At 59.2% G+C, this 22,707-nt stretch overlaps 2 protein-coding genes across 7 annotated transcripts; one reads left to right on the forward strand and one right to left on the reverse strand.

Annotated features, from left to right (window-relative positions):
- Positions 1-2,425: 2,425 nt before the first annotated feature.
- Positions 2,426-17,413, reverse strand: SPPL2B (signal peptide peptidase like 2B). 5 transcript variants are annotated; one of them, XR_010660886.1, is made up of 16 exons: positions 17,287-17,413; positions 12,591-12,710; positions 11,629-11,811; positions 11,153-11,242; positions 10,572-10,711; positions 9,957-10,099; positions 9,669-9,765; positions 9,143-9,259; positions 7,861-7,942; positions 6,966-7,040; positions 6,768-6,830; positions 6,588-6,687; positions 6,139-6,216; positions 4,797-4,957; positions 3,767-4,069; positions 2,426-3,121 (listed from the first exon to the last, which is right to left on the reverse strand). XR_010660886.1 is itself a non-coding variant. In XM_065918104.1 (15 exons), exons 1-15 carry the CDS (start codon positions 17,347-17,349, stop codon positions 3,824-3,826), a joined length of 1,755 nt encoding a protein of 584 aa, XP_065774176.1. In that variant the 5' UTR covers positions 17,350-17,413; the 3' UTR covers positions 2,426-3,823. The 5 variants fall into 5 exon arrangements, 4 of the variants coding, with proteins under 4 accessions (XP_065774176.1, XP_065774175.1, XP_065774177.1 ...); XM_065918104.1 differs by having other exon boundaries at positions 2,426-4,066; XM_065918103.1 differs by having other exon boundaries at positions 2,426-4,069.
- Positions 17,414-17,479: 66 nt separating this feature from the next.
- LSM7 (LSM7 homolog, U6 small nuclear RNA and mRNA degradation associated) lies at positions 17,480-21,926 on the forward strand. Of its 2 annotated transcripts, none has more exons than XM_065934101.1 (4): positions 17,480-17,512; positions 17,633-17,723; positions 20,280-20,351; positions 21,705-21,926. In XM_065934101.1, exons 1-4 carry the CDS (start codon positions 17,507-17,509, stop codon positions 21,845-21,847), a joined length of 312 nt encoding a protein of 103 aa, XP_065790173.1. In that variant the 5' UTR covers positions 17,480-17,506; the 3' UTR covers positions 21,848-21,926. The 2 variants fall into 2 exon arrangements, with proteins under 2 accessions (XP_065790173.1, XP_065790181.1); XM_065934109.1 differs by having other exon boundaries at positions 17,500-17,532.
- The last annotated feature ends 781 nt before the right edge of the window (positions 21,927-22,707 follow it).

The raw sequence follows: 22,707 nt of genomic DNA on the forward strand, positions 1-22,707 counted from the left end.
GTGCCCCGGTGGTAGAGGGTGTGGCCTCCGCAGGTGAGCCCACGTGGGCAGGTGACCTGGGACAGAGGGCAGCGGAGGGGAGCAGAGAGCTGGGGGGAGGGGTGTGTATGTAAATATCCAGGATAGTTTATTACATGAACTTCTACATTGTAAAATGGTTTCAGAGTTTTGAAAGATTCCTGAACATAGTTTGGAGAGCTCCTACATAATTGGTCCAAGGTCCCTTCGTACCTGACAGCTTGCTTTAGCGTGGTGGTTCGTGGGCACAGTTACCAACCATAGTCCCTAATCCCTTAGGCTACAACTGGGTGGCCTGGGAGTTGTTAGCCTCTTGCATTCCCCTTGGAGCTCCACAGGAGGAGCCCCTGACCCCTGGCTCCACTCCCTCCTTCCCTTAGAGCAGCCTCAGAGCTTTCTAGAACTTTAGTCCCCTCACCTGCAGGTGATATACCTTGCCCACCTGGCTGGAAACTCCCACCCCTCTCCAGGCCACAATCCAGCCACCTGTCACCTCCCCATCAGAGCCCCAGACAGACTGTCCAGTGTCCCTCAGGCTGGATGGTCACCTCCTCCAGGAAGCTTTCCCTGCCACCTGCCCCCGCAGGATAGAGCTGGGGGCTGCTCCCTTGCTGACCCTCGGACACACTGCCTTCATAGACAGACATGTCCCAGGCCTGAGCAGAGGACTTGGTGCAAAGCAGACGTGCGGTGAACCAGTGAGTGAACGAGCAGGTGGATAGACGAGAAATACATAAGATCTGGTCTGCTTAGTGGAAGAGAATTGCTGTGCTCAGGTCCGCTTCTTAGCTCAAACACTAGATGCTGCTGTCGATGTGGTGAGAGGTACAGCCTGGTGGGAGCCTGGAGGAGCTGGGCCTGGAAGCCTGAAGGAGGGTCTGGCATCAGCTGACATACTCTAGTGCTCCCACGGGCAGTGAGTGAAGTGAAAGTCACTCAGTTGTGTTTGACTCTTTGCGACCCCATGGAATTCTCCAGGCCAGGATACTGGGGTGGGTAGCCTTTCCCTTCTCCAGGGGATCTTCTCAACCCAGGGATCGAACCCAGCTCTCCGCATTGCTGATGGATTCTTTACCAGCTGAGCCACAAGGGAAGCCCAGTGCTCCCATGGATAGGCAGGGATCTTAATGGCTGGGGCTGCTGCCTGTCTTTGCCCAGCTTCTTGCTAAGCAAAGGATTTGCATTATTATTTACTTATATTTCACTTTATTGATGCTTTGAAATTGCAGTGCTGGAGAAGACTCTTGAGAGTCCCTTGCACTGCAAAGAGAACAAACCAGTCAATCCTAATGGAAAGCAACCCTGAATATTCATTGGGAGGACTGAAGCTAAAGCTCCAATATTTGGGCCACCTGATGTAAAGAGTCCACTCATTGGAAAAGACCCTGATGCTGGAAAAGATTGAGGGCAGGAGAAGGGGAGGACAGAAAATGAGATGATTGGATGGCATCACCAACTCAATGGACCTGAGTTTGAGAAAAGTCCAGGAGATGGAAAGGGACAGGGAAGCCTGGCGTGCTGCAGTCCATGCAGTCACAGAGTCAGATATAACTTAATGACAGAACAGCAACCATTTATTTTTAATTGGAGGATAATTTACAATGTTGTGTTAGTTTCTGCCATACATCAAATGTGAATCAGCCATAGGTATATAGATGTCCTCTCCCACCTCCTACCCTATCCCACCCCTTTAGGTTGTCAGAGCACGGGCTAAGCTCCCAGCATCATACAGCAAATGCCCACTAGCTGTTTTACGTATGGTAACGTGTATGTTTCAGTGCTGCTCTCTCAATTCCTCCCACCCTCTCCTGTCTGCTGTGTCCACAAGTCTGTTCTCTATATTTTTAACTGATTGTGAATGAGTATGTTATGATCTCTGAAAATGACATGAACACACATTTTGGTGTCCACCAAGTTTTTGGGCACAACCACACCTGTCTGCTTAACTGTTGTCTGATGTTTCTGGTTACATCGCTGGGTTGACTGGTCCTGACAGCGACCGTGTGGCTCTAAAAGGCTCCGACAATGACCACCTGGTTCTTTACTGACAGCCTGAGGTTCCTGCCATGGGTGATTACGTCCCTGCTTCTTAGATCAGCACAGGCAAGCTGACAGCGCCAAACGCAGGCAACAGACCCTACTCCTCGCCCCTCCCCACGAGGCCCCGCTCGTCAGAACAAGTGGCTGTTCAGCGGCAAAGCTGAAACCTGGCTTAGGTAGCACTACCCACATAGGCTGCGGGTTTGCTCAGGACGTGTCCCTCCACACAGGAATTACTGCAGGACCAAGGCCTCCTGGGTCAGGCCCACCACGGGCTTCCCCTCACAGCTTCCCTGCGCCCCCACCCCCCCGCCCCGCCCATTTACTCCCAACCCACTGAACCACAGAAAAGTCAAACGCCCGGGCATAAATATCAAAAGCTGTGTTTAATTACAAGATTCAAACAGAAGCAAGGCAGAAACTGCAAACGGAAACTTCATGAACTAATATCCCGCTTTGAATTCCTTGACATTTGTCAAACTTCAGAAACAGAAAAAAAGAGAGAGAGAGAGAGAAAAATGCCATCCGCGTTTGAACATTGACGACGTACAAAATGGCTTACAGGAAGGCGTGGTCCTCCGGGAAGGACGGGGTCCGCTCGGACCCTCCCTCCCCACCCCCGCTGCCCGGTGGCTGCCTCCCCGTCCCGCCTCCGAGGCCAGGGGCTCCCGTGGGGTGGGGCGGGGCAGGTCCAGCTGCGCCACCCCAACCCAACCGCGGGGTCACCTGTTCTTCTTAGGAAACACATAAACAGGTGGAAGACATCTTCTGGGTTTTGTTTTTTCAGAAACAAACATGGTTTCTTCCTCGGAGGCGTGGCTGAGACGTGAGTCTGGCGCTGGTATCATTTGGAATGGATCATGGTTTGGAGACCGGCGGGACGGGAGGGACGCGGAGCCGGCGTGCGGTCGTAGGGTCTGGGCCTCGCCTCTCGTCGTGGACGTGAAGGAGTAGGCCGGGGCCCTGGCGGCCACAGCCCCCGATGCCTGTCCGGGCGGTGGCTCCCTGGCCAGCCCGACGTGGCGGCGGTGGCATCTCCGTCCTGAGGTTCAGAGAACCCTGTCTGTGAGGTAGAAGACGTAGCCAGTTCCAGAGACCCCCTCCCACATTCCGGAAGCTCTCCGCCCGCCCGCGGTAGCTGGAGGCCCAGGTGCGTGCACTGATGGGGTGCTGAACGTGCAGGTGACCGCGGCGAGGGTGGGGGCCGAGTTCCTCTAAGCGGAAAGGCAAAATAGGGCCACCGGCCTGGCGCCAGCCACCCCCCCTGCTTCGGAGGAGCAGTCCGAGGGGCTCGCACCCCAAGAGGCGACACTACCAAGATCTCAAAAAGCCGTGGCCATTTATTAAAATATGGAGGAGCTGGAGCACAGGGGCTGTGCACTCACCGCGGGGTCCCAACCCCACCGAACCAGCGACAGCCCCAGTCCAAGCCCCGGGGGCCCTGCGGACCAGAGCCCCTCCCTCTCCCGCCCCCGACCCCAGGGAAGCAGCAGCGGGGTAAGCACCAAACTGGGCGTGTCTGAGGCCACCGGCGGGGGTGCCGCTCTGCCCTCCCCAAGACACCACCACGCGCAGGAGGTGGATCGCGCGCGGGGGTGGCCTCTGCCGGCCGGGGGCTTCACGGCCGCGCGAGCTCGGAGCAGGGCTGGGGGCCGGGCTGCGGCCGGCGGGCTGGAGGAGGACGTGCGCATCGGCCAGACCAGAGCACCAAGTTGGGGGCCGCGCAGGTCCAGTCCGGGGCGCGGCGCCGAGTCTGCACCCTCCCCTAGGCCGAGGGGCCGGGTGGGGCCGAGAGGCGTTCGGGCCCCTGGGAGGGCGCGTCTGCCTCGAGCTCCTTCTCGGGCGCAGACGGTTCTGGGGTCTGCTCCGCTGGCGGAGGGGTTGGGACCGCGTCTTCGTCAGGAGTTTGCCGGCCTGGGGCTGGGGCTGGGGCGGCGTCGGGGTCGGCACGGGGCTGCTGCGGGCCGTCAGCGGGGGCGGGCGCCCAGGGCGACTGAGGTAGATCCTTCTGCTAAGAAGAGGCTTGGGGTTGGCGTGGCAGCGGGGTTGACGGGAGGGCAGGGGAGCCCCCGAGGGTGGGCTCAGACCAGGAGAGGGGCTGCGCTGAGTCCTGCACCACCACCACAGGGACCCCGCGAGGGCGCGACCTGACTGCTCTGGCTTGTTCTCCCCCGGGAACCTTCCAGAACCCACCCACCCGCTCTGGGCCGAGCCAGGCCCTGGGGAGAGCTCTGAGGAGGGTGGGCACTGAGCCCCGGAGGCCTTCCCGAGAGCCTGGGGGAGGATCCAATTGTAGGCGGACTGAAGGGGGAGCTGGAGGCCCGGGAGACACAGGCCCGGGGGATGGAGGGGGTTTCCCAAGGGGCCAGCCATCCATCCCTGAGTTCCAGGACTACAACGGCCAGTCCTGCACAGGGTGCGGCCTCCGTCCCACTCCTCTATGGTTTCAGACAAGAACAGGACCCAGCTTGGGCCTCGCCCACCCCAAAGCAGCAAGAAGCCCAAGTGGAAACCTGCTTCCCAGCGACACCCGCACAGGTAACCCACCCCCACCCCCACCCCCCGCCCCCCGCATGCCTTCCCACCTCGGCAGTGGCAGGAGGGGAGGAAACCCAGCACCCGGGACGAGGGCTGTGGGATTTAGGTGTGAGGCTAGGAGGGCTTACTCAACTTTAACTCTAGTTAGGGCTTATTAGGCTACTACTGCTCGCAGACAGTCATAGCAAACTGGTATTCACCGCTAAGCCGCCGCCCGTCCAGAACACGCCCAGTTCCCTGCGCCAGAGTGCCAGGGCACAGCTGGTGACGAGCGTGCAGGGCACGAGGTAGAGGAGGGCGGGCTGGCCACGCTGCATGAGGGCCAGCGCCATAAACGTCACCAGGAGCCCGATGCCATAGGCTGCAGGGACAGAGATGGGCAGCGTGTCACCCCACGGTGACTGTGACGCAGCAGGAGTCGATCCTCCCCACCTTCCAGGACATGCCCCACCGCCCAGCTGGAGCAGGCAAGAGCCCACGCAGGGGTCAGCCCCAAGACTGGGGGGGCGGGGGCGGCCATGAGAGGGCTTGGAATCCTTGGGGTGGCTGAGAAGGAGCTGCAGAGGTGTCCGGATATCTCTGTTTTATAAACTTCTAATCAGAAGAATAATCTGAACCAAAGTAACATACGTACAGAATTAGGAAATCTTTCCTGAGTGATCACATGAAAGCCCTGAAGGGTGAGATGGTGTCTACACTTGGCGCTCCTCATTCAGAATAAACATGGTGTTATTTAGGGCTGTGTCAATGCAACCGTGCATGGATAGCACGAGGATGGGCATACAGCTCGGCAAATGCGATGAGGAGTTAGAAAGGGTCGCCTGAACCCAGCAGAGAGTGTGGTACTGCACTGACCGCTGTACTGACCTTGCAACTGCACAAGTGCAATTACTTCCAGGCCAAGAGCCTCATCTCCAGCACAGGCCTCCACTCCAGACCACTTGCCCTGCCCCTCACCTCCATGTTACTGAGCAATAGGATTGTGCTGGGAGAGTCCAGATTATCAGTGTGGACTCTCCACGTATCCTGAAGTGATCCATCTGAACAAACTAGGGATCTCAGTGACAGGAACTACAGGACAATCTGACACACGGTTCAAAGGGAGGACCTTGCAGGTGCACGTGGACGGGCTGAGCCTGGGGACTGTGACCCTGGGGGCTGGCATGGAGGACAGGTCTCCACCTCAGGAAATCAGGGAAAGGGCGGACAGCAGTGGCTCTAAAGTACGCCAGCTGGGAAGGCCGGCCTGCGTCCGCCTGGCCCACTGGTGGCTGTGGCAGGGCCTGTGCCCTCTGCAACCCCACTCATCCTGAAGAGCTGACCCAGTGGGACAAGAGAAGTGGTTTGGACCATCTTAGAAACCACCAGGCTCAACAGAAAATGAGGAAGCATCCTGTTGGTGTCAATGAATTTGCAAACGAAACAAACTGAAGACAAAAGGAAAGAGAAAGACAAAGAAAACCAAAAAGAAAAGAGAAACAGTAACCACAGTGTAAAGTGAGGAGGCCATGATGTGGGTGGAAGACCCGGCGGTGGGCTTACCGATGGTACAGGCCACGAAGTAGACCCTGGAGGACTGCACCTGGATATCGAAGCGGTGGCAGTAGGCCACGAGCAGCCCTGCAGAGACAGGCCATGTGCAGAAGCTGGGGGCAGAGGCCTGGCCGTGCCCCATCTGGGCAACAGGGTTTCCATGGAGGGATGGGGCCCCACCATGGAGCAGGCCCGGTGCCACCCTGGACTCCTGGCAGGTGCCTGAGACCTCCCAGCCTGGGAGCCACCTGGTGAGGCGCCACCTGGGAGGGGTTGGGCCTTGGGGACAGAGCACCTGGAGAGGGGGCAGGTCTGTGTAGCTGAGACCACGCTCCGTGGAGTCACCTCCCGCCGCCCTGGCCCACCCAGCCAGGCTCCACCTCTGCCCACTGACCCACCAGCCCCTCTGGCCCAGCACCCCCAGAGACCCCCAGGCCACCCAAGCCCAGTCCCATTACCTGGGACCAGGATGTCCCCGAAGCCCAGGAGGGAGAAGGGGCGGTCACAGAGGGCCAGTGGTGAGGCGTTCAGTCTGGGAACCTTCAGCACCATGGGCAGCTGCAGAGAGGGGCAGTGTCTCCAGTACCCGCCAGCCCTGCTCCCTGCACACTCAGCACCTCGCCGCAGGATACCCCTACCTTCTCATGGGTGGCTGAGTCCGAAGGCCCGGTCGCCACCTCCACCATAATGCTGTTCCCGCTCTAAGAGAAGGGGGACGCTGCCTCAGGAGGAGCTAAATGCAGCAGCCGGACCAGGGGGCAGGGCATGGGCAGGCTGGGGTGGAGACATGGGGTGTGGGCAGGCAAGGGCAGGGCACGGGCTGCGGCAGGGCCCACCTTAGTCAGGAAGGGCGTGATGAACACGAAGAAGACATCGTAGATGAACAGCACCAGCAGCAGCAGTGTGCAGGCCTACGGACAGATGGACCAGGCGTCCGGAGGGCTGCCCTCTGCCCGGGGACCTCCGCCAGCTCTGCCCCACCCCCACCCCTGCCCAGGGTGCTGACACACAGACCCTCCAGGATGCGTCAGCAACCCAGCCCAAGGCTCAGACTTTCCCTGTGGAAAGGAACATCTTGCTATATCGACGAGAGCGTCAGAGCATGGGCAGCCGACGCTCAGGGAGAGCGAAGATCTGGGCTTCTCTCCTTTTTGGCAGCATTGTTCAGCTTGTGGGATTTCTAGTTCCCCAGCCAGGGATGGAACCCTGGCTGTAAACAGTGAGAGAACCAAGTCCTAAGCTCTGGACCAAAAGGGAATCCCCTCTGCTTCTGAGTTCCTGATGGAAAACTCAAAAGAGACACATGGCTGTGAGCAGCCAGCTCCGAGTTTGGGCAGGTGACACCCATCTTCGCATTTCCCTGTGTCTCTAGGTTCCCGCTGCCGGGGTCCCAGTGCCAGCCTGGTGCTCCAGGAAGAGCCCCATCCTTCTGCCTGTGGGTTTCATCTGGTTTTCCTCCTCTGTTCACCTCACCAGCACAGCACCATCACCAGGGAGGATCCCCTCAGCCCAGCAGTCACTGGTGCAGCAGTCATGCGGGGAGGCAACCCTGTGCTAATCCTCAAGCCCGAGGTGGCCAGAGGGACAGAAAAGCAAAAACCATACCACCTACAAGGGGCCATGCTCAGAGCAGAAGGCCCTGGGCGAGGCCACGTGGCAGGAGGGCAGTAGGCAGACACCAGGAGGCCCTACCCCTCATCCAGAGCTCCCTGAACCCTAGGGGACCCTCACCTTGAATGTGGGGAGGCGGATGGTCTTCAAGGTGTAGAGGCAGAAGGCGATGCCCAATGCGTCCTGGAGGATCCAAGCCCACCTGGAAGGCGGCACAGCCTCATCCTCGAGCAGGGTCTCCTGAGAGCCTCCACAGGTCAGGCCCCACCCTCCCAGGCCGCCAGGTCCAAGCCACCCAGTGCCCAGCCTCCCACCAAGTGCCAGGGCCCCGTCCCTCTGCAGCAGTGGCCTTCACACCTGGGGCACAGGACCGGGGGGGGGGGGGGGCATGCAACTACAGATTCAAACTTCTTTTCAAAAATACCTTTTAAATGATTTAGAAAAACAAAATTCGCACACACACCCCATCTTCATCCAGCCAGGTGCCACACACTCTTGGGAAATAGAGGCTTGGGGTTCTGAGGACAGTCTGGAGCCCTAGGAGGCAGGGCCACTTCCAAATTTGCAAGTTAATGCTGTGATGAAGCTCCAGTACTGGGGCTCCCCTGATGGAAATTGGCTCCCACCACCTGCTCCATCCTCCCTGCCCCTAATCCTCAGAGTTTCATCTGAGCACAGGGTGAGAGTCTCTGGGCCAGGGCACTGGTGGGAACAGTGAAGGCTCACAGGCTGCATCGGTGCCCAGACATGGTAGAAACCAGGGCCTGTTCTAATTTCAAGTGGGGGAGTGGGCCTTCTGGCTGGGACTTAATCTTGAGAGCTCATATTCTTTTTGTGTACAGAGAACTCCAAATATTTTCACGTTTTCCTTCTGCCAGTTAAATCTGTTGTGGCTCCAAACAGCAGCACAGCCAAGAGTGTTTAACGGCCCGGAGAAGCTCAGAGAAAGTGCCAGATGGTGTCGGTGACAGCAGGGGCAGGGACATGGGGACTGGCAGTGGCTGCCTCTGGGGGGAGGCTGCCCAGGGAACACGGGTGTTTGCAGGCGCAGAGCAGTGAGCCTGGTGGCGCCAGGCCACATCCAGGCTGCCGCTGAGCCCATGGCTCCACACCCGGTCAGCAATGCCAGTGGCCTCTTCCGCCCAGATTGCAATTGCAGACCCCAGGGCACCAGAGAGGCCAGGAGGCAGCTAGGGCTGGGCAGCCATCCTGAGCCTGGTCGGCACCTGGACAGCATGCAGCCACTGCGTCCAGGGCACTGACAGCAGGCCTTTTCATAACTGGGAGTTGGCCTGGATCCAAGTGCCCGGGTCAGACAGCTCGGGGAGGCGAGGGGGTCAGAGCACCTGAGGACAGCACCCTGCTGCCCCCCTCCCCCCTGGGGCGGCGGCACTGCACTCACTGGTCCTCATTCCGGAAGATGCCCCACACCACGCTGACGGCTGCACACAGCAGCGCCAGGAGCAGTGTGCAGACCTGAGGGCGCTTGTGGAAATAGGGCAGGCTGTTGTCGGGGACCCTGCAGGCAGGCAGGGGCATCAGGGCTCTGACCCTCACAGCGCTGTCTGCCCAGCACCGCAGGCTCGGCTCAACTCCCACCCCAAAGCCTCCCATCCATCCCCCTGGTGCCCCACCTGGCGCCCCCCACCCCTACCCAGATCCCAGGGGGCCTGACCCTGAATGGGATGTGGGGGGAGGAAGGCCGACTCAGAGCCATCCCCACGTCCCCATGAGCCCCCAGCCAGCACTGAGGGGGCACCTGCTATATGCCTGCACTGTGCTAGACTGACTGAGGGCTCAGGAGAGGGTCCTCAGCCTTGCGGAAGCTGTGGTGCCTCAGAGGTGGGGACAGGGGAGGGGAGAGGCCGAGAGGTGGCAGAGTGGGACCCCTAGGAGCAGAGCCAGTGCGGGCCACCCCGGGGGCTCACCTGCACTTGCAGAACGGCAGCCTCTGCACGAGCGGTGACAAGCAGCTGTACAGGCCGGTGGAGGAGGCCAGGCAGAAGATGCCAATGATGACATAGACTGGGGGGGGAGTTGCGGGGCGGGGGGCAGTGAGGGGCTGAGGGAGGGCTCTGCACCTCACTCCCCTGGCAGGTGGGTGCACCAAGGAAAGGGAGGGGCGCACCTCCCCCCCAGGCACTCCTTGAAGGCAGGGACCACAGCCTCCACCCCCCACACACACACCGCCCTGAGGGCTGAGGCAGGGGACCCACCAAGCTGGTCATAGAAGAAGTAGAGCAGCACCAACATGGAACAGCACATGACCACGAAGACACAGATCATGACAGGCGTCACATCCACAGCCTCGTCCTCCTGCTTCTCGGGCCCGTCATCCCGCTTGTGCTTCATGTATCTCCTGGCAAGACGGGCCAGTCAAGGGGCGCCCTGCGGCCAGCACTGCTCCTGGGGCTGCAGGGACGGCGGGGAGGGGCAAGCCGAGGGACAGCGCACCTGGCCCCCATCCAGGCCCACCGTGTGTATGAGGGTTTCCCTGACGAAGGACCCTGCCCCCAGGACCTCACAGGGAGGGGTGCCGGAGGTGGGGCTCTGGCACCTGGGCCAGGCTGTGGCGGCGTTCTGGGAGGAAGGCTCTGGGTCCCATGGGGCCGCCCCGGCCACGCCCCAACTGTCCTACAGGCTGCCCCGGGCTGCTGGGGCTCGCTTTCCTGGGGACGCCCCTGCCTGGCTGGGCCAGAACCCGGGGGCCTCTCAGCGGGTCTCCTGGGTGTCATGCTGCCTTTCTCTTTCTATAGAGGCCCCTCTCGCGGTTCCCTGCCCAGTGTCCAGGCTGCCTGGCTGGCACCCACCCACGCACATGGGGCACTTACTTCCTGACATCCCGGCTCCCGGCCCAATAGCCCCCGAGCGCGACGGTACCCACGGCCATGAGGAAGATGATGACCATGTTGTAGTCCAGCATGGGCTCCTTGGGGGCATGTAGCGCCGCCCGCACTGCCTGGCCGAAAGTCTGCCTCGGAGAGCACAACGGAGCTAAGGCTGGGGAGACCCCACCTTGCCCCACCCCACGCCCTCTCCCAACACGTCTGACCCCAGAGAAGTGGGCCCTGATGGGACGAGCTAACCAGGGAGATGTGAAGCAGCCGGGAGGTTGACAGTGGGTCCCTCGGTGGGGAGACGGGGAGCCTAGAGTGGGACCCCGACTGTTCTCACCTCACTCATGTGCTGATGCTCACCTGCTCTGGACCCAACTCCCCACATCAAAGACGACCAAGCCTTTGGTCAGCCTAGGCCAGGCTAGGCCAGGAGGGCATGAGGGGGGCTGGCATTTAGGGTCTCTGGCACGTGGGCAAGGTCGGGGTCTCCTCTCCTGAGGTTCACAGCACTGTGGGCCCATCTCTCCAGGCCCTGGCCCAGCTGCAGATGGTGGGGGGCAGGTGGGGAGCCCTACCTGGAAAATGTCCAGCATGTCTCGGTAGCTGAGCAGGGCCACAGGAATGCCAATCTCCTCATACTGTGTCTTGTTGCCTCCCGGGGGTACCTGTGGGGACGGGGGCAGGAGAGAATGACTGCCCCTGGGTGGGGCACTGCAAGCCACCAACACCCAACCAGCCCTCAGCAGGGTCCTGCATGTGTCAGGGTCCTCAGGGCCAGGAGGGCAAGCCTATGGGTTCAGCCCCTCCCTCCCAGGGCTGGGTTGGGGGTACCAGTCAGTCTCAGGGAGGAAGAGGCTGATCCACGCCATCCACCCACTCAGAGATCCTCCCCAGGCCTGGTCATACCCCAAGCACAGCTCTGGGACATGACCCCCTCCAGACCAGTCTGAAAACCAAGCTCCCTGTCTCCTCCGCCCAGACCCCTGCCTCACACCCTAACCCGGTCCCGCCCCCAGGGCCCCAAGCTGCCCAGGAGGTCTGGGGGCCGCACCAGCGCCTCCTTGCTGACAATGAGCAGCCCACGGGCCCCGCTGCCCTGGGCTAGCCGCACTTTCTCGTAGAAGGTGCAGTTCCCCCGTGCCACCAGCGGAATCTGGTTGCTGAAGCCTTTGGGGGGGAGGTCAGCAGGAGAGCAGAGCACAGAGCTGGTCCAGTTCCGCACCTGCAGGAGAGACTGAGGGAGGAAGGCATTCAGAGAGGCAGAGGGGATGGTGTTCCGGGCAGCCAGGTGGCAGGGACCCCGCGGGGCATCCAGGCCACCAGTGACACCCCCACACTGCCTCACTGCAAGGTCGGGGGGGCAGCCCACACCACGCTCAGCACACAACACACACATGCGCACAGGCACACACAACCCACACCCACACCACACACAGACACACATGCATGCATGTTTACACACAGCATACAACACAACACACAGGCCCCAATCACCAGGCAGATGGGGGCGTCTGCAGCCCATCACAGACACCACACGGGCAGGCAGGAGCTCTGGTCTTGGTGATGACAATCGATCCACCTGCTAAACCAGGCACTGGGCATCCGTATTCTCTGGGAGGAGTCAGGCCAGACCAGGGAGCAGCATGTCTGAGCCGCCCCAACGACAGGGATGGGCAGACCTCTGTGTCACCCGTCTCAAGATTTCTGGCCAGCCACCCCAGCCCAGCATGGTGGGAGGGATGGGATGCCCCAGACAGGGGACATCCTGCAGCAGTGCCCCAAGCTTTTACTTACAACCGAGGAAACCGAGGCCCAGAGAGGCTGGGAGCTCCTCTGGGGTCACGTCCCTCCTCAGACTCCCAGCAGAGCCCTTCCTCCATCCTCAGGGGCCCTCCCCAGGATCCATCCTGCAGAGTCCCCCCAGGGACCCAGGGCAGGAGTGGAGGGAGAGGTGCCTTGGTTGGGGAGCCCCATGGGGAGGGGTCCTAGCACAAGGCTGCCTGCTGGACTCACCGCTTTGCTGAGGTCATGCGGCAGGTGGGCCCACTGTGGGTTGTAGAGAATGCAGTAGTCTTTGCCTTTGGGGCCACCGGTCTCAGATACCACATGCACCATGCCATACTCACAGGCCACCTGCACAGGGGGTGGAGTCAGAGTAGGCAGGGGCTGGCCCAAGGCCCCGCCCAGCTCTGGATGCCCGCCCTCTGAAAAGCGCAGCTGGGGCCCTCAGCTCAGGTGGACACAAAGGAGGGCAGGGCCAAGCCTCCTCAGGGAGATCTGCGCGCTGACTGTGGCTGTGCCAGGGCCTCTCCATGTGGCTCCAATGGCTGAAAGGGAGGAGTAGAGCCACACCACACATACACAGGGCCTGGGCCCACCCCAGCCCCTTGGCTTCTTGGAGCCAGAGGGACCCAATGGGACCCCAGCTCTGCACACACCAGTTCCCAGGTCCATCCCTCTGTACCACCCGGAGGTGAGACACAGACTGTACCCCTCAGTATCCCCCTAGAATCTTCCCCAGAGACGACAGGCAGGAGCCCCTTTGTGCTGGTGACAGACCCACACCCACCCCAGAAGGTGTTGTAGCTGCAGGGGGCGCTCTGACTCAGCAAGGGGTCCCCTCGGGGCCATGGCCCCGACAACATGCCTGGGACACATACTGGCTCTCAGAAGACCGGGTCCTCTGTGAACAGAGGCCAGGGTCAGCTGGCGGTGGCACAGAGAGGGGCTGGGGTCCCCACCACCCCAGCCCAGCTGGCCCCGCGTCTTGGTGTGTCACCTGGATCTGCTAGGTGTGTTTGACAAAGCTGTGTTTACAGGGCATGGAGCGCCAGAGAAGCCAGGCATGCAGGCGCTGCCACCAGCACTTGAGGGAGGGAAGGTCAGTGTCATCCTGCACGTGCCCCTGGCCCAGCCAACCCCTTTTCCTCTACCTGAGGCAGGACTAGGAGCCCCAGCTTCCAGGTTCTCCCCACCACCGTGCCCCACTTAGAGTCCCTGCCACGCCCCCACCTTGGGCCATTGCAGGGAGGCTGTGGTCCCTCAACGCCCAGACTGAATCCGGCCCACCTTCTGTATTTGTCAATAAAGTTTTACTGGAACATGGCTGCCTGGTTCCTGAATGCAGAGCCTATGCTGCTTTCTGCAGAGCCAGGGAGTTGCAGCAGAGCCCATGTGGCCCAAAAAGCTCTTAGAAAACGTCTGCTGACCCCTGGTCTATGAGCCCTGAGTTGCTTGTATAACACGGGAATGGCTAGAAGCATTTCTTTTTAATTTAAAAAGGTCACTTAGAAGCACAAGAGTACACGTCCCAGACCCCACCACCACCACCACTGTGTGCCCAGCTGGCTTTCCCTTCAGATATCAGCCTGGGCCTGTGGCAAAGCCCAGACAGCACAGTCTTGCTGTGGATACGGTCTCCTCCCAGGGGAGGTACAGGACTGGGAGCAGGTCTTCCAAAGGGCCCAGAGCTCTCAGTGCCCCTCCATCCCCCCATTCCAGAACTGCCCACTCCAGTTTGGAGAATGAGAAAAGCCATTAAGGACAGGCCACCTCCCAATGCATCACAGCCATACAGCAGGTTCAGGAACTTCAAGAGAAGTTATGCTTCAAGATGACACTGACAGCATCCATGCCAGGGTGCTTAGAGAGAAGCTAAGGGGTCCAGATGGGGAGCAGTCTACATAACACTTGGTGAGTTCTAGGAGAGGGTGGGGTAATCAGGACCTGAGAAACTTAAAAGATGTTTAGGTGGAGGAATGTGTGGGAGGGGAGCAGGACAGGAGGGGGACAGTGGAGGGGTGAAGGGGCAGATGCAGGGTGGGTGAGGAGGGGAGTTGAGGGGTGGGGACAGGTGGGGGGATGGTGGAGGGGTACACGGGCAGGTGAGGGGCAGAGAAGGCACCCACGAATTCAGATCTGCTGAGTAACAGGCCCCATGTTGGCCACTATATACACAACTTGTACCAATGGCGTGGGGGTGCCCAATCCCTTGTCCAGAGTCACAGAATGATCGGGAGTGAGCTCACAGTGGTGAGCAGGCATTCTCTGGCCCCATGGAGAGCTGGCCATACCTTTGGGTGCCATGAAGAACCATGCCCAGGGGTCTGTCCTAGGAAGAGCAGGCCCAGGTGCCCTCCTCACTCACTCCCACACACTCCTTGGTTGCCCACACTCAGGGTGAAGTTCAAAACCCTCAGCCAGCTGGGAATAAAGTGCAAACACCGCAGCACCCTGCTCCGACCAGCCCAGTCTACTCCCCTGGACCCCAGCCCATGGAGGCCACATACCCCTCCTGCCCTTTACCCCATGCTGGAGCCGCTCCCACTGCTGCTGCCTCCACAGCCCCGCCCAGCAGAGCACCTGACAGGCCTCCACCTCCCTCAGGTGTAACCACTGGAGCGTCCTACAGGCCATTACAGCGGACCCTCACCATCTTCAGATAAACCATCAGCTCTCAGGAGGTGATGGAAAAGGAAATGGCACCCCACTTCAGTACTCTGGCCTGGAAAATCCCATGGACGGAGAAGCCTGGTAGGCTGCAGTCCATGGGGTTGCCAAGAGTTGGACAGGACTGAGCGACTTCACTTTCACTTTTCACTTTCATGCACTGGAGAAGGAAATAGCAACCCACTCCAGTGTTCTTGCCTGGAGAATCCCAGGGATGGGAGCCTGGTGACCTGCTGTCTATGGGGTCGCACAGAGTCGGACACGACTGAAGCGACTTAGCAGCAGGAGGCGAGGGGGAGAATGAGACTGATGTACACACTATCATGTATAAAATAGATAACTACCAAGGGCCACTGTATGGGCTTCCCACGTGGCTCAGTGGTGAAGAATCCACCTGCCAATACAGAAGACTCAAGTTCGAACCCTGGGTTGAGAAGATTACCTGGAGAAGGAAATAGCAACCCACTCCTGTATTCTTGCCTGGGAAATCCCATGAACTGGGAAGCTGGTGGGCTGCAGTCCACGGGGTCATTAAAGAGCTGGACACGACTTAATGACTAAACAGCAACAAGGACCTACTGTATAGCACAGGGAACTCTACTCAATACTGTGTAATGGCCTATATGAGAAAATCTAAAAAAGGGTAGATATATATATATAACCAATTCACTGTGCTATACACCTGAAACTAACACAATATTGCAAATCAACCACATTCCAATAAAAATTAAATAAGTATCTGCTATTAAAAAAATAAAAATCACCAGATCTCACACCTCCAGCCCTGCCATCGTCACCTGCAACTTTCTCCCTGGAACACCTTCTTGACCCAGCAAATTCCTACTCATCCCTCAGAACGCCCCTCCAGGGTTTCCTTGCTTCTTGCTTCAGAAAGGCATTCCCAGGCCAACTGTGCCCTTCCTTCTATGGTGTTCTTGTGACCCTTCGCCCACCTATCACTTTGCCATATTTTTTTCCCCTAAATATTTAGAGAGCTCAAAGTCCCTGCTTCCAATGGGTCAGACTGCTGAGGAAGACAAGCGAACAGGGCTGGGGGAAGTACTGGGGGCTGGCAAAACAGCTGGGGAGAGGGTGGGCCAGAAAGCTGCTGGGAATGTGGCACCCCTAAGCTGAAACCAGAAACACAATGTTGGGGGGAGTTAGGTTTCAGGGAAACAGAGCCAGGCGAGCAGAGTGCCTTTAATACGCTAGAGCTGGAAGCAAAGGGTAGTTTTCTGTCAGCCGGATCACAGAGTCCTCCTGAATGTGCCAGTGGCTTCCTGGCACCAGAAAGCTCTCATTTGGACACAAGATCTGACACACTTTGAAAGAGATCCCTTCTGCAGGGTTGAAAATGAACTGGGAATTTGGGAGACAAAAGCGGCCTTGGAGAGAAGCCAGCAGGCTGAAGCAGAGGTCGAGGGGCTGGCACAGAAAGGTCACGGTTAATGGCCCGGTTTGTAAGGCTGTTGGGCGGGGTGGCACCATTTCCAGAGTTGTGGAATTGGGGAGAGAGGGAGGATTTGGAAAATAAAAAATGCACTCATGATAATGTACATCAACCATCTCCAGGTCTGTCCCCCAGTGGTGACCCTTGAGATTAAGTGACAAACAAGTAGCATGCCCCGCGTTCGTGATCCCCTACATCATCTCGCTGACACCGCACTGTACACTTATCCTCCTTTTGCAGACGACCAACTCAAAGCGGGGAACTCCTCTGCCAAGGTCAAGGGAGAAAAAGATGCGGCGGCGATTCGACCCCACTCCAAGACTGGGCTCCTGGCTGCTTCTAGACGCCGCCAGACACTGGGTGCCACGCTGGACAGCTGACTACAACCACGGGGAATGGGGGTAGTATCGCTTTCAAGGGGATGCCTGGGTCAGAGAGGGGTAGTCTCCCCGGCTAAGGCCACGGAGTAAGAGAGGGGCGTCCCAGAGGCGGCTGGAGACCCCGAGACAAGACCAGCAGGAGCCGGATCGGGAGCGGGGTAGTGGGACCTCAAACTTTAGATCCGGGCGGAACCCAGTCAGCGGAATCCACGGTTGGGAACGGCGTCCAGACAGGGAAGGGAGAAAGGCCGGGGGACAGACCCGCAAGGTCACGGACGGGCCCCAGGCCCGCGGGTTGCCGGCACCGGGGGCGCGGATCCCTTAAGCTGGCCCCAGGCCGGGCAGGGCGGGGTTCTGCGCGGGGCCGGGGAGGGGTGAGGAGCCGGGGCACCGCGGCCGGCGAGGCCAGCGGGGTCGGCGCCGCCCTCACCTGGGACGCGAGGAGAAGGAAGGCCGCTGCGAGCCGCGCCAGCGCCGCCGCCGCCGCCGCCATGTCGCCCGGTCCCCGCCACAGGCGTCGGCAGATGTTTCCCAGCAACGCCCCAGCGCAGAGCGCCGCGCAGGCGCCCTGCGTCTTTCGCGCATGCGCGCGGGGTAGGGTACAAAGGGCGCAGTGGCGGCGCCTGCGCATAGGGACGCGGCGCGACAAGATGGCGGTGAGCGTGCAGCGCGGATGGTGGGGTTGGCGGGGTTCGCCGGGTTGGTGGGGCTGGCGGGGTTGACTGGGCAGAGTCCGGCCGTGCTTCCCGCCTCACAGCGTTCTGCATCCCCTGCAGGACAAAGAGAAGAAAAAGAAAGAGAGCATCTTGGACCTGTCCAAGTACATCGACAAGACCATCCGAGTGAAGTTCCAGGGAGGCAGAGAAGGTGAGGCCCCGCTTCCCTCCCCCTCCACGAGGAGTAACGAGGTCCACGAGGAGTAACGGGAGGCGGTACTGGTAACGGATGCCTGGGCCGCGCTTTAGGCGCTTGGCTCGGACAACTCGTCCGGCCTGCTGACGGCGCTGGCGGGTAGGAACGGTTACACCCCGTTTGCAGGTGGGGAAACTGATGCACGCAAAGGGGCCCAAACCTCACCCGAAGCCACAGGGGCTGGGATTCAGGTCTCTGCCTCCTTTGGGTCTTGTCTTACCCAGGCGGCTGCCCCAGCCCCTCACGGGCCCCTTCAGCACCAGGGTTTCTTAGTTTCGGCACTGCTGACATTAAGGCTGCATTGTTCTTCTGTAGGGGGCCGTCCTGGGCGCTGTAGGGTGTGGAGCAGCATCTCTGGTCCCACCCACTCGATTCTAGGAGCCCTCTAGTCCTGATGACCACAGGCATCCCAGACACGGCCCAGTATCCCCTGGCAGGGGCAGAATTGCCCCAGTTGAGAGCCCGGGCCCTGTACTCAATTTCCACGAAGCCACCTGAGGCACCTGTTAAAAGCAAACCTCATCTCCTTGTTCACCGCAGTTCCAGGGTAAAGAATGAGCCTTTTGCTTTTGAGTGAGGCAGACAGCTCTCAGCTGCTCTGGGAAGCTCTGCTTGACTCAGTATCCCAAGTCAGGGTCCTTTGGTATAAGCTCCTGGTAGCAGCTGTCAGGGCTTGGCAGGTTTGTTCAGTTACTGTGAGGCTTTAACTCTGCATCTCCCTCTGAGATCTGGTGAGGAGACTGGCTGGAAAGATGATGCAAGGTTATGTGGAGAGTGCAGTCCAGGGCAGAGCCCCAGCTCACTGGCTGTGGTACTTTGGGCAAGTTGCTACCATCTCTGAGTCTGTCTCACTTGTCAGAGGCTGTTAACTCCACCTGCCTCAGCAGTGGTGGTGAAATTAAAGGGTAACATTGTTAGCCAAGTTCCTGACAGTGAGCACCCAGTGTTTCACTTATTCAGCTACCTCTGATCTTCACTTTCTTTGTTCCTAAGATGGTGATCCAGACCCCTTCTCTGAGATGTGGACAACTGGGTAGCATCAGAGTGGCTAAAAACACAGTGTCTGCCCATCTAGGTACCTGGCCCATTGAGGCTCTGAATCTGAACAAACACTGGCACCATGCCGGCTCTGGGAGAGGAGATGGGGCTCCTGCTTCTCAAGGCGCTTGTGTTTTGTTTTGTTTTTTTTTTGAATTAATTTTAGCTGCATCAGGTCTCAGACTCCAGGCCAGGTCTCTTTAATTGTGCCAAATGGGTTTAGTTGCTTCATGGGATGTAAGATCTTAGTTCCCTGACCAAGGATGGAACCCACATTTGCTGGACTGCAGAATGAATTCTTAACCACTTGGACCACCAGGGAAGTCCCTTCTGTTCATTTTCTGTGCTTCAACAACCCATTTTTCTCTCTCAGCACCTGTGGTTCCAGACTCTGGGTGCCTCAGGCTCAGGTCTCCAATGAGGTTGCAGTAAGGGAGTGTCTCTGGGAGCCTGTCATCTCAGGTCCGGGGTCCCCATTTTCTGGCAAGTGTTGGCCACGGACCCTCTGGGCTCCTAGAGGCTGCCCACTGCCCCTGCCACAGACACTGTCCACAGCATGGCAGTTGACTCCTTCAAGGCCAGCAGGAAAATCTCATTTTTTCAACTTCTCTTTTCAGAAAGGGCCCATCCTTTTAATGGCTCACCTGTCAAGTCAGGCCCACCCAGCATAGCCTTCCTTTAGATTCACTAAGAGTGGACTGACTCATGGACTTTGATCACACCCACAAAGCCCTCTGTTACAGCCTAACCACAGACTGATGTCTGATCGAGAGTCCCATCCCACACCACAGGGGGGGTGAGTGGAATGTTGGATTCATCTGAGAATCCCACCCATCTGCTGCAGCACCTCCCCCAGTAAGAAGGGAGGACCCACAGGTGTGGACTCACTCGCCCGCCCAGGGCCAAGTGCCCAGATATATTATTGATTTGTCACTCTCCATCACCCCACTTGGTGGGTGCCATCTCAGAGTTGAGGAGAGCTGTAAACAGGAGAGGAAGCAGAGCCAGGGCCCCGCGCTCAGGCAGGGCTGGTAGACTTGTTCTGCAGAAGACCAAACAGGGAACATTTTCAGCTGTGCTAGCCAGACGGTCTCTTGCAATTCCTCAACTCCACCATTGCAGCAGCTGAGCCGCCACAGCGACATTTAACAAACAAGCGTGGCCGGGCGCCAGTTAAACTGTTTACAAAACAGGTGCAGGCGAATTTGCCGACAGTTGCTGTGGTGATGGTATGGGGTCAGCTGTCACTACTCGCCTCCCGGGAGCCCTTCCCTTGCTCCCCCTTTGGTCCTCCATCTGTCCTGTCCCTGGAGAGGCTGCTGCCACACCTGCGTCTGGCTGAGGGTGGCCCCGCACCAGTGAGAACACCCCAATTTCATGTGCTGACACCCGCGTGCGGCTCGCCCTTCCCCCAGAATGACCACTGATCTTATGCTTGTCCGTCTCTCTTCTCTGCTTGGTGATTCCGACAAGCCAGTGGAATCCTGAAAGGGTTTGACCCGCTGCTCAACCTCGTGCTGGACGGCACTATCGAGTACATGCGAGGTGAGTGCAGCTGACGGGGCTAGGAAACGTCCTTGCCAGGCCTTCCTTACTGTTCCTAAGCTGCCACCCACATGCTGATCCACCGTGAACGTGGTGCCTGGTGGGTCAGATGACTGACAGGTGTATTTGCTCTCCCACTGTCCCAGTGGGGCTCAGTAGATTGTCATCTTGGGACTTCAGGGGTGGAGTGTTTTCTGGATTCACTTATCACGGACCCTGAGCACTTGCTGGAGTTGAAGTGTGCCTGGTGGGGCTAGAAAGGTGCTGCACCCGCTGCGATAAAGCTGGCTCGCAGGGGACTCATCCTACCCCCTCTCTCCTGCTGTCCCTGTCTGTCAACTCCCTGCTGCTGGCAAAGGGTCCCCTCCCCTTCCTTTCCCGTTCCCGTCTCCACAAGTCCCCAGACCCTCCAGCTCAGCGTGAGTGTGGCACAGCGGAGCGCCCAGGTTCAGGAGAGAAGGGGATCTCGCTCCTCCGGGGACTGTCGATGTTGAAGTACACGTTACTCTGGTGCAGAGTAAATGTGGCCACACACAAGTATCAGAGACCACCGGGCAGAGGCCCTCTTTGTGGGAGGAGCAGCCCTGTGGGGCCTCTTGCCCGCTCTTGTTTTCTTTCTCCACTTGGGGTTTACCCAGAGTCCTGCTGCTGGGGTCCTGGCCCAGCCTCCTCGGGCAGATGGCATTCTGGGAAAGGACAGCCTAACCCTGTGGGGCTACTGGGAGAACCACATGAGCTGGTGTGTGCCATGCACTTACATGGGGTCCCAGCTTGCTGGTCCAGCGAATTTTTGCCCTCTCCTCACCCCAGAACAGCCCCAGGCCCAGAGCCAGCCAGACCCATCCCTGCAGCTCCAGGAGGGAATGGGCAGGCTTGGACTGCTGTTGTCCTTAGGGTCTGGGAATGGGGAGTGGCACCCCAACTCAGCCTTTCCCATTGTGCAGTGATCTCTGAGAGTAAGCTCTCCTCCATGTGCTGTCACTCCCCCCCCGCCCCCCCCTCACCGCTGGGAACAGCCCGTTGGTGCGGGGGTGAATGGTGGCCCTCCAGGAACTCCCAGCTTCTGCAGATGGGTTTTTGTTCTCCCCACCGCCCCTCTGAGCACTCAGTCCCTCTCCCCAGGGCTGTGTTCTCATTGTGGAAGGAGGGCAGGCTGCACAGGGCCGTCTCCAGAGCTCTTCCTGAGCCTCTCTGTTCTCCAGAGAAGCTGCCAGTGGACTGGGGGAAGCGGGGGTGGGGGGTGAGAGCTTGGCCTGCCTTCCCTCCCCGCAGCGCCCTCACCCCACTTCCCACCCAGGCACATCTCCGGGCACCTTCCCACACTGCGTCACTGCTGCCCCTCTTCTCCCACAGACCCCGACGACCAGTACAAGCTCACAGAGGACACGCGGCAGCTGGGCCTGGTGGTGTGCAGGGGCACTTCGGTGGTGCTCATCTGCCCGCAGGATGGCATGGAGGCCATCCCCAACCCCTTCATCCAGCAGCAGGATGCCTAGCAGCCAGGCCACCCATCTGAACGGAACTCTTTTTGTATAACTTACATTTTTGTTTTCTTAATAAAATTGCAAACCTCAAGTGTCCTGGAGCCCTGGAATCTTCCTTTCAGCTTTGGTGTTCTGGCAAAACCCGGACCTCGGGATCTGGTTCATCTGGCAGAGCTTGAGCACTGGCCGGGGACTTGGCAGTGACTGAGCGTGCATAGTGCAGGCGAGACCCCCCGGCGATCACCGCCTATGTGGACACCCAAGCCAGCCTTCTCAGCAGCAGGTCCTGTCCTTTCAGTGCCTCTATACTCTGGCCCAAGGGGTCCTGCAAAGCCGGGTCTATTTTTGTCGTGTCCCAGCACAGCCATGATCCCACAAAAAACAACTAGATGGACCCTTGCTGTCAACCTGGCCGACGACCCCAGAGGTGATCTAAACCTCTTCCCCGCTCATCTCAGAGGACACGCCCACCCCTGCCCCTCAGCCGGCAACCCCAGGCCATCATCATGAAAGTCCCAAGTCCCTGTGCTCAGGAGCAGGGCTTTCTCCTGGCCTCGTTCCATAAACCCCGTGTCCTTGTTAGGACCCTGCCCCCATGGGGCCATCCCTGCTGACAGCAGGCCCGTGTCTCATTTGTCACTTGGGAACACTGATGAGGGTGGACGGGGGAGGCCAGGAGTAAGCGTGAGTTGTCCTGGCGGAAAGTGTAAACGGGTCCCTCCACCAGCACCAACACCTGGGGACACACTGGAAGCAGCCACAGAAGGAGACCCGGCTGGATGACTCCCTTGCTACCTGTCCTCCATCGTCGCCACCAAATAAAGGGAGAGCAGCTGGCTTATCTCAGAGATCTGAGCTCTGCCATGGCCTGG

This window comes from Muntiacus reevesi, chromosome 1 (assembly GCF_963930625.1).
Source record: "Muntiacus reevesi chromosome 1, mMunRee1.1, whole genome shotgun sequence".
Taxonomy (NCBI): Eukaryota; Metazoa; Chordata; class Mammalia; order Artiodactyla; family Cervidae; genus Muntiacus; species Muntiacus reevesi.